The sequence below is a fragment of the Pelobates fuscus genome, chromosome 4, assembly GCF_036172605.1.
Source record: "Pelobates fuscus isolate aPelFus1 chromosome 4, aPelFus1.pri, whole genome shotgun sequence".
Lineage (NCBI taxonomy): Eukaryota > Metazoa > Chordata > Amphibia > Anura > Pelobatidae > Pelobates > Pelobates fuscus.
Window position 1 is genome coordinate 361,587,573 of NC_086320.1, and position 13,212 is coordinate 361,600,784.

The 13,212-nt window shown below is 42.4% G+C and overlaps 1 protein-coding gene across 6 annotated transcripts in view; it reads right to left on the minus strand.

Annotated features, from left to right (window-relative positions):
• Nucleotides 1–11,317: 11,317 nt before the first annotated feature.
• The window catches only part of WDR37 (WD repeat domain 37), a 129,906-nt gene continuing 128,011 nt past the window's right edge, over nt 11,318–13,212 (minus strand). For all 6 annotated transcript variants that reach the window (XM_063452654.1, XM_063452651.1, XM_063452656.1 and 3 more), the window contains one exon: nt 11,318–13,021. In XM_063452654.1, coding sequence (XP_063308724.1) covers nt 12,890–13,021 — 132 coding nt within the window. In that variant the 3' untranslated portion in view covers nt 11,318–12,889. The remainder of the gene's footprint in view (nt 13,022–13,212) is intronic.

Consider the following 13,212-nt stretch of genomic DNA (forward strand, 5'->3'; position numbering starts at 1 on the left):
AGCAGACCCTCCCTCCCAGACCCTCCCACCTCCATGACGAATAGGGGGCGGACCGACCATCGCATATGTTCGCCCACCGCGTTCGCCACGAACAAGCTATGTTCGCCACGAACAAGCTATGTTCGCCGGCGAACGGTTCCCGGTGAACAGTTCGGGACATCACTACACATGAGTAGATAAACATCCATTCGGCATTAGTTATATCTAAACCAAATCAGAGTCATTTTCCAAATAAGGGTTGGGTTGACAGTAAATTTCTTAGTGAAGGAAAGGGGTGAGTAACACGTTTTTTCTCCAACCTGACAATCATATGATTAATGTGTTAATGAAGAAAAAAAAGGTATAGTATATAACCCTACAGTAAGATACCATTGACCCATTCTCTAAATGGCCAGTTCTTTTAGATGACAAGATGGTACTCAACCAAGATTTTTTGAAATCTTTTTACGACTTTTCCATATTGGCTTAAATATGAAGTGCATTCATTTGTCAACTCTTCACAGCTCACTGCTTAGTAAACAGACCCCTTAAGCGTGTAAAATGGGAAAATAGCAGAATTGGAATTCACAGCATAGTAAAAATAAACTGTAATCTCTAAGGTAGGCTGGCCAGATAGATCCTTTAGGCTACAATGGTTCTAGCTAATGTATGCTATGGGGCTATAGCCATAACAGGGTGTATTCCTTAAAAGCATTCACCCATGAAGGAGAAATCTGGCCACCCTCCTCTAAGGCTATGTGTTGTTTTTATAAACCGATGGCAGAGATAATTAAGGGTATATATTAATTATATTTTTCATGGTGATTTTACAGGGATGAAAAGTGGTTGACTGCTGCATTTAACAGAGGATTTGTTTCAGTGCATCTTAAGCAAACTAACCAGTAGCAAGTTTTAGAATGGTAGTAGACTGCTCAGATCCAGCAAAACTTTAACTCCTGTTCAATATATGATACTCACATATTACTTTACTTTTTTTAGTCCAAAGTACTGTGGACTAAATGAACGTATTATAGAGTAGTATAGAGTAGTCAAATCACTGATAGAGGTAACTACATCATATTTATAATCTCTCTCTACAGAATACTAAACCTAACTATTTGTTTCATCACATAATTACAGTTTGGCATCTGCACGTTACAAATGGAAATTAGGTTATGTTCGAAAATTTGCAAAAACAATTTGATTTCCACATACATTATCACAATATTTTGACAAGGCAGTACAGAAAATGTCAGTAATAGCTGAACCACTCTTTCGCAGGAGGCAGCGGCTCCAACTGGACTCTGGAACCACGTTTACAGATGGGGCATGGGTTACACAGATAAATCCAAAAGTGCTGGCTTTTCAATTTATCTTAAAAGTATTAATTGTTTAGAACAATCCTAACCAAGTCTTTTTTATTTTTTTTACAACGCTTTCCTATGGACAATGGCGTCTTCTTACTGTGATTTTCACAGTGAGAAGCACGCAAGCGCCTCTAGCGGCTGTCAATGAGACATCCACTAGAGGCTGGATTAACCCTCAGTAAAAAGGGTTAACCCTAGCTGGACCAGGCACCCAGACCACTTCATTAAGCTGAAGTGGTCTGGGTGCCTATAGTGGTCCTTTAAGTAATGACATATGACAGGTGACATAAAGTATAAAACGACTTATAAGTATAGGAAGAGTTGCTGCGTTTTCTTTTTGTCAGAAGTAAGCAGACTTAACATTCTTGTCTAGGTACTTAAAACCATCAAGATAACATCTATAGTAAAATACTAGACATAGTGAGAGGTAAGAAGAGACATGCCTTGAGTATCAGACTAGGGAAGACAATAGTATACCAACTGGCATATCATAGATGCCGCATAACGGATGATATAGTCAAAACACAACAGGAAAACCACCGGTACTGCACTCTCGATTAGGATTGCAGAGCTGGAAACCAAAAATAAAAGTCAAACTTAAGAAATATGATCATTGCATATAGTTCTGTTTAAGAGACAACCAGGTACAAGGAGATGTCAGATAGTAAACTGGAGTCACTTAAAGGGACACTATAGTCACCAGAACAACTACAGCTTATTAAATTTGTTCTGGTGAGTAGAATCATTACCTTCAGGCTTTTTGCTGTAAACACTGTCTTTTCAGAGAAAATGCAGTGTTTACATTACAGCCTAGTGATAACCCCACTGGCCACTCCTCAGATGGCTGATAGAGCTGTTTCCTATCTCAGTCTTGCCTAGTTTGAATCACAACATTCAGTATCTCCTCCCTCTGCTTGCAGACACTGAACTTTCCTCATAGAGATTAATTGATTCAATTCGTCTGTATGAGGAGATGCTGATTGGCCAGGGCTGTGTTTGAATTGTGTTGGCTCTTCCGTTAATTTGCCTCCTTGACAGTCTCAGCCAACCCTATGTGGAAGTATTGTGATTGGCTCAGAACAACAATTCTGATGATCTCAACAGGCAGCAGACAGTTTCACAGGCAAGCAGGTGCCGAACCAGCATCTTCAGGCTTGAATACAAGTAAGATTTTACTATATTTAGGGAGGCAAGAGAGGGCCAGGGGGGCTAGATGGTGGTTTTAACACTAAAGGGTCAGAAATATAGGTTTGTGTTCCTGACTCTATAGTGCTCCCTTAAGAGAAACACGCTATTAGCCCCTGTAGCCCAGAACATTTTTGGACAATTCCACGGCTTGGGGTCTTAGGGATGTGACTGCAAGGAGCCGGATCCTCCAGATCCCGGACAAGCAGCCAGGTCATGAAGGCAGCTGAGGGAAGTGGCACGCTGAGGGCAAGGTGAGCTCCAGCTCCAGGCCTGACGGAGGCCGGCCTCCTCATAACGTGGACTCTGCTTAGAGAGTCCCTCTCATAGTGGAAGCCTCAGATGGCCCGGAAGTTCCGTGTGATCTTCCAGCGAGGTGGTTGGTGCTGTAGGGATAGACCCCTGATAGCCTTTGGTCTAGGCAGGCGGGCAACAGAGGTAATTGGCGCTGGGGAAAAGGCTGCACCCAAGGGGGGCCTGCTCTGCCCTGTGCTCCGATGCCCCCATACCTCCATCTGAGGTTCATGCTGCGTCGGGACCTTGGGCTTCTCCCAGAAGTGTCTAGGCGCCTGAGAGACTGCTTCACCAAGGTAATCTCCGCTGGATTGCACAGGAGGGTGCTTTGGAATGAGAGGCGCATCCACCATTTTGTGGAGACCCTTGTCTCTGATTTTTTGTGTGCTTGTCTAGAAGCAATAGAGATGAGTGCTTTGAGCTAGTGGGGAACGGGATGACCCCCACCGGTCCAGAGGGGAAGGAACGTGGCAGCAAAGAGTCCTCAGAGTATTTGTGGGGCTTATACCAGGAGATCGGCCGCCTCTCCCAGGCCTCTAGTCCTGCTAGGCTGCAGGACCTCTTGAATCACACACACCGAAGGATGGTGTAATCTGCCTATGAGGTGTAACAGACTATGTAGAGGTTGTTCTGCTGCAGTTTATAGTCGGTTGCTTAGAATTTCATTGGGTATTTTCCATCAAATTTGCTCCATTACTCTGTAGCGACAGAGAAATGAGTCCATCCACGGAGTCAGGCCCCGCCCCCTAACCAAGTCTTAAAGGGACTTATTGGGCATTAAAACCTCTACAGCTTCATGTTTTGGTTTGGTGCATAGACCCCGGTAGTGTAGTTTGACAAATGTAAACATTGTAATTTGAGAGAAATGGCAGCATATTCATTAGTCACTTCTCACAAACAGCACAGGGATACTTCCTCAAGAAGACATCCAATACTTGAAAGTCTTCAAGTTCAACATCACACTACTTCTCTCATAGAACACTGCATTCAATGTTTCTCTAAGTGAAGCAGCACAATGGCTGAGATGTGACACACTGACATAAAGCTTCTGTATGAGAAGTTCCAGATTGTCCATGAACATCAGTCAGGGTGCTCTTCGTACAGTATAACTGCAGTTGCCATACAAGTAGAATAAATTCTGAGTTTTAGGAGCATTTTTTTTTTTTAAACTTGAAAAGGAGGCCAGAGAGAAAGATTCCAATTTTATAAGCAACCATATTTATTGTGTCGGTGTTCCTTTGAAGGAAGACTCCTAGCACCAACAGTTTGACTACTTGGAACGAAAATATACCCCAACACGCAGGATTCAACTCAACAGAAGACAACACAGAGGGGAGATACGTCTACCGGACCTTAGAATGGCCGGACTCGACGTATATGAGAGGAGTACAGAGTCAGGAGCGATCCGAGGTCAAGGGCACAAAGAGACAGCGTAAACTAAGACTAGCCGGGGTCTGGTACACAGTAAACAGCAAGCCGGCAAACAGAACAGATAAGGATAAAGAGATAACGTAGTCAGAAACAAAGCCAAGGTCAAGTACGAAGGAACACAACTGAACACAACAAGCGTTAAAGGAACTGAAACAGAAACCACGATAGGGCAAGGAACTAAGGGAAAAAGGTGAGTATATATTCCTGTGACGAGAGCAATCTCACCACATTGCATTGGAGAAGCTTGGTTGCCCGCCTGCTGCCTTTGGACTATGGCCCTGGGAGATTGGGCCCTTTAAAAACCGTATTCGGCCCTAAGAGTGCATGTCACTCATTCTGGCCCTTTAAATACAGTGAGGTTATTCGGTACTTGCCCTGTGTGAGCAGTGACACCCCCCAGATAGCTATGCCATGGAGCCCATTCATATAATGAAAGACTATGGGAAAGACTTTAGCTCCATGGCAATTGAACTGTATGTGTGTGGTCTGAGCGACATTCAATAATATGCGCTCAGACCTAAGCTATCTGGGGATATGTTGCATGTATATGTTTTATGTAGTAATTGTGTCATTGTGTAGTTTTATGTCTTTTTGCAACCATGTGCTCAATGGAGTCTGCCTCTATCCCTGGATATAATTGGATTATTTTCCCATTGTCTCCAGGAAAGAGGGCTCTGCAAAACCGGTCTGAGCCAGATAGACATGTGCCAGCCAGGGCCCAAAAGATATTTTACTAACTTTTGAACCCCTGGTCTGATTCATGCCCTTTTTAATATGTTGTTCCCCTGAATGGATTGGTTGTGAATATGTAATTTTTATGTGAATGTGATGTATGGTTTTAGAGTTATGAAAGTTGGGTAGAAAGTATGTTTAACTGTATGTATAATGGAGTTTCCTCTCAGGATAAGGGGAGGGAATATGTGGGATGTAACTGATATGTGATTGGTTGTTTTATAACTCCCTGTGGGCGGTCCTGTATTTGAAAAGACTGTAATAAAAACCAAGCTGGGTGTGCCAGCACCTGAGATTCTGCTTGACCCTCAAACCGATGTGTCGTCTCGTTTTTGGGGGAATTGGATTGTATGCTGACTACCAGGAGTGTAAGCGGATTGTATGCTTTTCCTGTTCAGCTATTCCAGTGTTCGTGTATTTCCAGTTCGGGAGTTGGAAGATTCGTGTAGCTTGGAGTTCGGGAGTTTGGTGTTCTGCAGTAGCTGTGCCTGTCTCTCAGAAAGGGGCATATCGCCTAAACGATTTTAACCCCTTGTCTGCTGAAACGGTCCGTAACAATACCTTAACATCTATTTTGATTGGCCCCTGTCATATCCACGCCCCCAAAAGGTAAGTGTATGGGGAGTGTGGCATGACAGGGACCAATGGGAGGCCTTTGCCAATTTAGGCTCCCACTGTCCCTTTAAGAGCGCGCCCGATACCCGCGGCGCGCTCTTAGAGTATGGCGGGACACGTGACCGCTTCTCGCGGTCACTGCCCGCCTTCCTGTCACAGACAGCGGGTGAGCCGCGCGTGGCTCTTGCAGCAGCAGGACCGAGCGCGGCTTGAACAGAGGACCCCGGCCGGCCCCTGGGAAGGGTAAGTACCGCTACACTACTTCAACTTAAGGTAGTGGTTTTGGTACAAAGATGCGGTCCCTTTTGTCTGCAATGTAAAAACTTTTTAAAGCTGTTTCTGATAAGGTCTCAATTGTCTTCACGTTCTACATCATAATAGTTTTTGATGGATTCAATCCTGTGTAGGCTGCGTTTGTTGCGAGTAGAGTTCCCCTTTTCTGCCCTCGTATCTGTGGGCAGTGGGGTCTCTGGTTGCTGCGGTTTCCCCATGCCGATAAGCTGCAGGAAGCTGTCAGGGTCCCCCTTCGAGGTAAGTGTGTTGCTCTCACCGTTAAAGATAGTAGTGAGGGACCCGTCCATACCCCATCGGTACTTAATGTCGGCGTCTCTCAGTCTCCGGGCTATGGGTGCCAGCTTTCTTTTTTCTATTAAGGCTGAGAACGGTGTGTCCGGGAACACTGCCACTTGGTGTCCCGCATGAAGCACCGCTCCCAGCTCTCTCGATCTGGTCAGTATGGCGGCTCTTGCGGAGATGTCTCATGTGACTATGATAATGTCTCTGGGTGCTGCTGCAGATTTGCGCACCCTAAATGCTGCGGTGACCAGTGTGCCATTTTGTGCCCATGGTCGCCGTGAGTTCTTGGACGTAGGTCAGGAGCTGTGTGTCTGTTACTGTTTCAGGTACTCCTCTGAGGCGCAGGTTTTTCATTCTGTGTCTTGTCTCCATAGTGGTCACTATGCGCCTCAGGTCTTGTACCTGTGTTGTAAGTTCCTTTTGGGTCTGTTCCACCGCACTTAGTTTTTTGTCTCTGGAGGTTTTTCGGATTTCTAGGCCATGGACTGCGCGGCGCACATCTTCCACCTCTGTTTGGACCTTTTGCAGATCCTCTCTCCATATTTGCCGCAGTTCAACCAGCAGCCTCCTGATATCCCCCTCTGTGGCTGGGGTCCCGTCATTTTCAGAGTCCGGTGTGGTGGATCGGTCTTCCGAACGGGGTGAGGGTAATTTCTCCTCCTCAGCCGAGGATTCTAATGCGTGGCAGGCCTCAGGCGCCATCTTGGGTCTCTGGGGGTGTGCAAAAGATTGTCTGATATCGGGTTGTCGAGGCATAGCCGTGCCCTGGTTCTTTTTATGTTTCCTCCCCATTGTCTCTGCTTGGGGGGTGGTAGTCTTTTCGGATGGATTCTCAGTTATTTTCTTTGTGTTTTGGCTAGTTTTGGCTATGTTTCCAAGCAGAGCTCTGCATGGAGATGTCCGCTCGGTTCAGTCGCTGGCCACGCCCCCAAGACCATTAGTTTTGATACTCTCACAGAAGGCAAAGTGAGGACTGCAAGGACACTCTGTGCTGAAATGAAGGCAAGTTTCACAGCTGTTTTGGGGGCTCATCAACACAGCCTTGGTATACTAGACATACACAGAGGCAATATGCTGAGCTTTACCATTACTATGCAATTGCTCTGAGTATTTCAGCAGCGTTCTCTTACCATCTCATTTTGTGGGGTGTACGTTCTTCTTTCTTTAGCTCAAAGAAATAGAGGATTATCAATCTACAAAGGTAAGCTAATCACCTTCATCCTGATTTCCCCCCAAATAATTTTCAGTTTTCAGCAATGACCTTACTATACAAAACTCATCCCCTCCTAATATCCATTCTTATTTCAATAAACTGAACAAATTGTTCAGACAACAAATTAGGATGAGTTGGGAGATATCCCCACTCCAAAAATATCTCTCTAAAAACATCATACCTAGGGGGTTACGGGTACAGGTACCCCCTGCGAGACAGATGGTTTTGGAAGAGTTTAATAAGGAGTGGGAAGAAGCAGCTACCAACTGTTCAAACACTTTTATGAATATAATCTGTAAGTACGAATCTATGAGATTAGAGACCGTACAACAAGAGCTTGATAAACAAATAGAGGAGGTCCAACAAGTAAAAGCTGACCCCCAATTTGAACCTTTGGAAGTGAAGCTAAAATTAAATTTGGATAAATTTTCACATCAGGTTAAGGTCAGAAAGCATCAAAAATATCTTCGGGACGTATCAGATTTTGAGAGTGGAAGGGTCTATCACCCCTTTAAAAGGAGGAATAGAGTGGATTCTGACTATGTAAGCACATCAGAATATGAATCCACTGATACAGAATCTGATAGACCATCCACCTCCCATACGCCTGCATCGTCTAACCCACCGAAAAGCATCCTAAAGAAAGGGGTTGATTTTTTAGGCCTACGTCAGGCAGAGTTGTCTCAGGGCCCTCGGACAAGGAACAGAGACAGAGGCCAGAGACGCCGGAAGTAGTGCCTAAACCATCCCTGCAAATTATTAACTTGTCCAAATCCTCCCTCTCTAACGCCCAAATGAGCATACTATCCAAAGGGCTATCTTATGTCCCTACACCAACTTTCAATAAATTTATATGGACGAAGGATGTCCATTTATTTGTTCGGAAGCTAGCCCTATATAAATACCATGAGCTACGCAAAGAAGCTAAAGCTCAGAATTTGGGATTAGCTCCTAAAGACTTAGATTGCCTCCAAATGCTTGTTGAACTGTTGGAATCTAATGATGGTTCCATTAGGAACAAAGTTCCTCACACTAATTTAAGATCCAAAAGCAGATTCACCCCACCATTTAAGGACTACAGAAACTTGGAGGTTTTCTTAGATATGGTCTGCAGGGAAATTTCCTCCCTACCGAGTGATGACTATCAAGCACGTCCAGGGGGCAACCTCTCTAAACAAGAGAAGCTGGCTATTAGTCAGCTCCAAGCCAAGAGGGACCTGGTTATTAAGCCATCCGATAAGGGAGGGAATGTGGTTGTTATGGACAGGGACAGTTATGTTAGGATGGCAGAACGCCTTCTATTAGATGACAACACATACCGAGTGATCAAGAAAGAGCCAACCCCACTCTTTCTAGTCGAATTACGTACTCTGTTGACGAGTGCCATTGATATGCAATTCATCTCTAAAGATGAATTTGAGTTTATGATCCCTAAAGAACCTATTCTGTCTACCTTTTATTGCTTACCCAAGATTCATAAGTCTATGTCGGATCTAACAGGTAGACCAATTGTATCTGGGTGTGGCAATCTCACCCAGAATGTGAGCGTGTTTCTCGATAAGGTTTTATCCCCAATGGTACATGAACTACCCTCACACCTTAGGGATACCAAACAGTTACTTGGGTTCTTGACCCAGACTGAGATTCCTAATTATGCTAAACTGTGTAGCTTAGACGTGGAGGCATTGTACAGTTCAATTCCTCATGATTTGGGAATTGAACACTGCAGACGGTTCCTCTTGCTTGATCCCAAGTTACCCGAGACATATATTGGATTTATATCGGACCTACTAAAATTTGTACTGACTCACAATATATTTCTCTTTAATGGGAAACTATACCAGCAGATTAGAGGAACTGCCATGGGCTCACCGTGTGCACCATCATATGCCAACTTGCACCTGGGCTGGTGGGAGAGAGTAATCAGGGAGGAGCCCAATCTCAAACAGTATATGGACCATGTCCTATACTGGAAGAGGTACATTGACGAAATTTTTGTCGTCTGGCTAGGCACCACTGAACACTTTGGTGACTTTGTTGTAGCCCTTAATGACAACACCTACAACTGGCGCTTTACAAGCAAGATGGGTGGCTCTAAGTTATGCTTCCTGGATGTGTCTCTGGCAATAGGGGCAACAAATAAAGTACACACTACTCTCTACAGGAAGAAGACGGCTACAGCCTTTTGGACTGGTCTAGTCATCATCCCACCCCATTAAAAGCAGGAATCCCTATTGGCCAGTACCTTAGGCTACGGCGTAACTGTTCGTCCCTAGATGACTTTAAATCCAAAGCAAGTACATTGAGACTGTCATTTAGGGAAAAAGGGTACCCCAATAGGGTGTTGAAGAGGGCTTAAGCTAGGGCCCTCTCAACTGAACGCCAAGTCCTCATTGATGACAATGTGGCAAAACAGGAGACGCACATGATAAGATGTATTGGAACATTTGATGCAGGCTGGGAAAGGGGTATGGGAATTTTTAAAAAATACTGGCCCATCATATCCTCGGATAAACATCTTAAAGAGGTAGTGACTACATATCCCTCCATAACTGCACGTAGAGGGCGGAATTTAAGGGATTTACTTGTCCCTAGCCACTTCTCCTCGCCGTCCATACCAGGACCCTTTAAGAACTACTTACCTGCTGGCACATACCAATGTGGCCATTGTAGTGCCTGTCCCTACATCAACAAGAACTCTAAAGTTTGTGCCAACTCTACCAACTCAGAGACATTTAATCTACGCTCTTTTATTAACTGTCGTACCACTGGGGTTGTTCATCTACTTACCTGTTCATGTGGCCTTATGTACATAGGAAAGACCTTTCGACCCTTTAAATTCAGGATTAGAGAACATGTAAACTCGGTGAGGAGACGTTTAGAAACTCCCATATCAAGACATTTACGTCTTTAATAGAGTGGGGTGAATGGACACATTGACAAGCTACTTCCGCCAACTTAAGTGCCTTACACTGTCCAATAGTCTTGGTTATTAACCCAGAAATCAGGAAGCAATACTAAATGTATACAAATAGATTAAATCAAGATAGCACACTGTGTTGTGTATCTACTAAACCATTTTGGGAGAAAAAAGATCTTAAACTAGTAGTCATCTTTTCTTTCTTTTTACTTTATGCATCTACCAACCATTAATTCTGATGTAATATACAATATTCAGGGAGGTAAAGATACAAATCATATATGCATTACAATCATGCTTAATTTTGTTGCTTCTTTTGTTTTTAATTCTGTTTTTTTTTTTTTTTTTTTTTAACTACGGCCATTTTGAGTCTGTAAAGCAAATCACCCTCCCTTGTTCAAACACCAAAAAATAAAAAATAAACTGAAAAATGCTCTTTTACACAAAATGTATTTGTATATCTGAACCATAAAATGATCAATATTATAATTTTCCTTATTTTCTCTATGTACAGACCCTCCCCACCTCATTTTTGTTTGCAACCCCTTTTTGTCAGAATACAGATAACCCAAAAGAACAGATCTAGATACTCTTAAAATGCTCTGGAATTTGCATTGTACATCTGTAGTGGTCTTCTTTTAACAGATTAACCAATTGAAGAGGTCCACTACATTTGCAGGACCTGCGTAGCTGCTAGAAAAGATACCGGTAGGTACACTTACTGGAAAATGAAATGCTATTTGAATGCATTGAGTTCTTTCAGTATTTTTGGGAGTGGGTGATCATTTTCAGTTTTGCTACACAGCAAAAGCAGCAAAATAAGGTTAATTTTTGAATAGAATGTATTCGCTTTTAGTGCATGTCGTTATATGCAAACAAGAGACAATCAGTGCAATTATCCAACTCTCTGCTCCGTGTACACAATCTTTCTCCAATTTCACGAATGTTGCTTAACGCAAATTGAACAGTTACTGCCCCATTGCCAAAAAATACACACAAAACAAATGCAGAGAGACACTGTTTAATATGCTACTACACTATATCAACCAGGAAGCAGATTAAAGAATCCATCAGTTTTCCTTGTCTGAGTACTCAGAAGGAGGCCTAACAGAGCTATAACAATATTTTAACACACTTGTTTTGAGTCACAATGTAGACAGATAATGTGGCTTTATTACTTTGATGTTATCTTTATATATTTTTTTCTTTTACAAAGCACCATTAATAACTGGAAGCTCCTTCTGTATTTTTTATGGAGTGTTCATTTTTGTTTTTGCATAAAAATAACACAAAAGAAGGTGGAGTTATTGCAGAGAATTATCTAACCATCATTTAGTCAAAATACATTTTAGGAAACCTATTTCCCACTCAAAAAAATAAAATAAAAAAAATTATATATATAAAAAAAAAAAATTGCACGCTAACCACAGATGTAATAACACATTTTAAAGTCTAACATTGAAATGAAAATAGAAAATATTTGTAATAGGCATACAAATCGCTACTTCAAAAAGCCCAACATAATACCTGCTTTTTTGGGGGTGGGGGGGGAGAGAAACCTTTCCAAATGTTGTCAATGTCAATCAAAGGGGTCAGCTTACATTCACCGCAAATGGTATTTAAGACTGTTCCAAATTGTCCATAACTGCATTTCTGAGCTAAAGTGCTATAAATCTGCTTTAATTTTCAGACAGACATTGAGCGCCTGATTTCAATTTTGCTCGAATAGGATGATGTGAGATTATCAGGAGCCAATTTTTCCCTTCTAAATAAAAGGGCACAATCACCATTTCCACAGGCGCTTTCACAAGAAAACCTACAATTTGGTTTAAGAGAACGCAGAATTTCTTTTTAAAGCTCAGCATTAAGATCGTATTTTTGTGATGTTATGAATAAAATATATATTAAAAAAAACAAAAAAACTAAGAGTAATATTTATCAAACATTCTACCAAAACCTGCAATGCTTTATGATGCATTAATTTAATGCTTAACTATGCAGCAAGTGAACTATACACTCTGGTTCATAGTTTATTTTGTAACAGTTTACATTTTTGAACTTTTTCTTCTTTTCTTTCTTGCTTTGTTTTTTTTTTTTGTTTGTTTTTAACACAAGGCAGATATGCCTACGTTTAAATGCAACAGACTAATATATCCTTCACAACAGTTATATGAATTTCACATTAATTTCACAGAAATGTAATGCATCTACTGTTCAGCTAATCAGCTAACAGGAGGTGAGCATTATGACACGGCAGATGTCTGTGAACTACATTTTCCATGATGCTCTACCCAGGTTAGCCACCACAGCAGGATGTGCTTCAGGTGAGTAAGTTACACCTTTCTTTTGATGGATAGGATCCCGAATTTAACATTCCATCCACACTACTATTCAGAAAAGGGACCAGTGCCTTTATTTCCTTCCCAGATATGTCATGCAAAATTTGGGAACAAGAACAACGTTTACAAAGCACTCTGGGTCATCTCACAATGAGGGCAGGCCGATAAAGATGGGCACCTGCCAAAACTAAAAGCGTTCATGGCAAATGGGAACATACAACGCCATCTAATATCCGCTTCATTTTTCTTGCAGTAGAGCAGGGATGTTTATGTTCCATCCTATGGCCTGTCGATCAAATCCACAAGTGAAGAGATTGCAAGTTGGATGGTCTTCACTCCAAGCAGAACAGCAAACCATTCTACGGTGGCCCTGAAATATCACAAAATCATAACAGAACTTAGTAATGGAATTGTCACACTCAGATGTTTGTTACTATGCTATGTACCTAGAGAATTGATTGGGACACTCAGATTTCTAGGTATAGGTTTTTCGTCTACAGCAATGATTTAGAAAGTGATTGGTTAATTCCCATTATGAAAGTGTTTGCCTGTTTTTGCCAG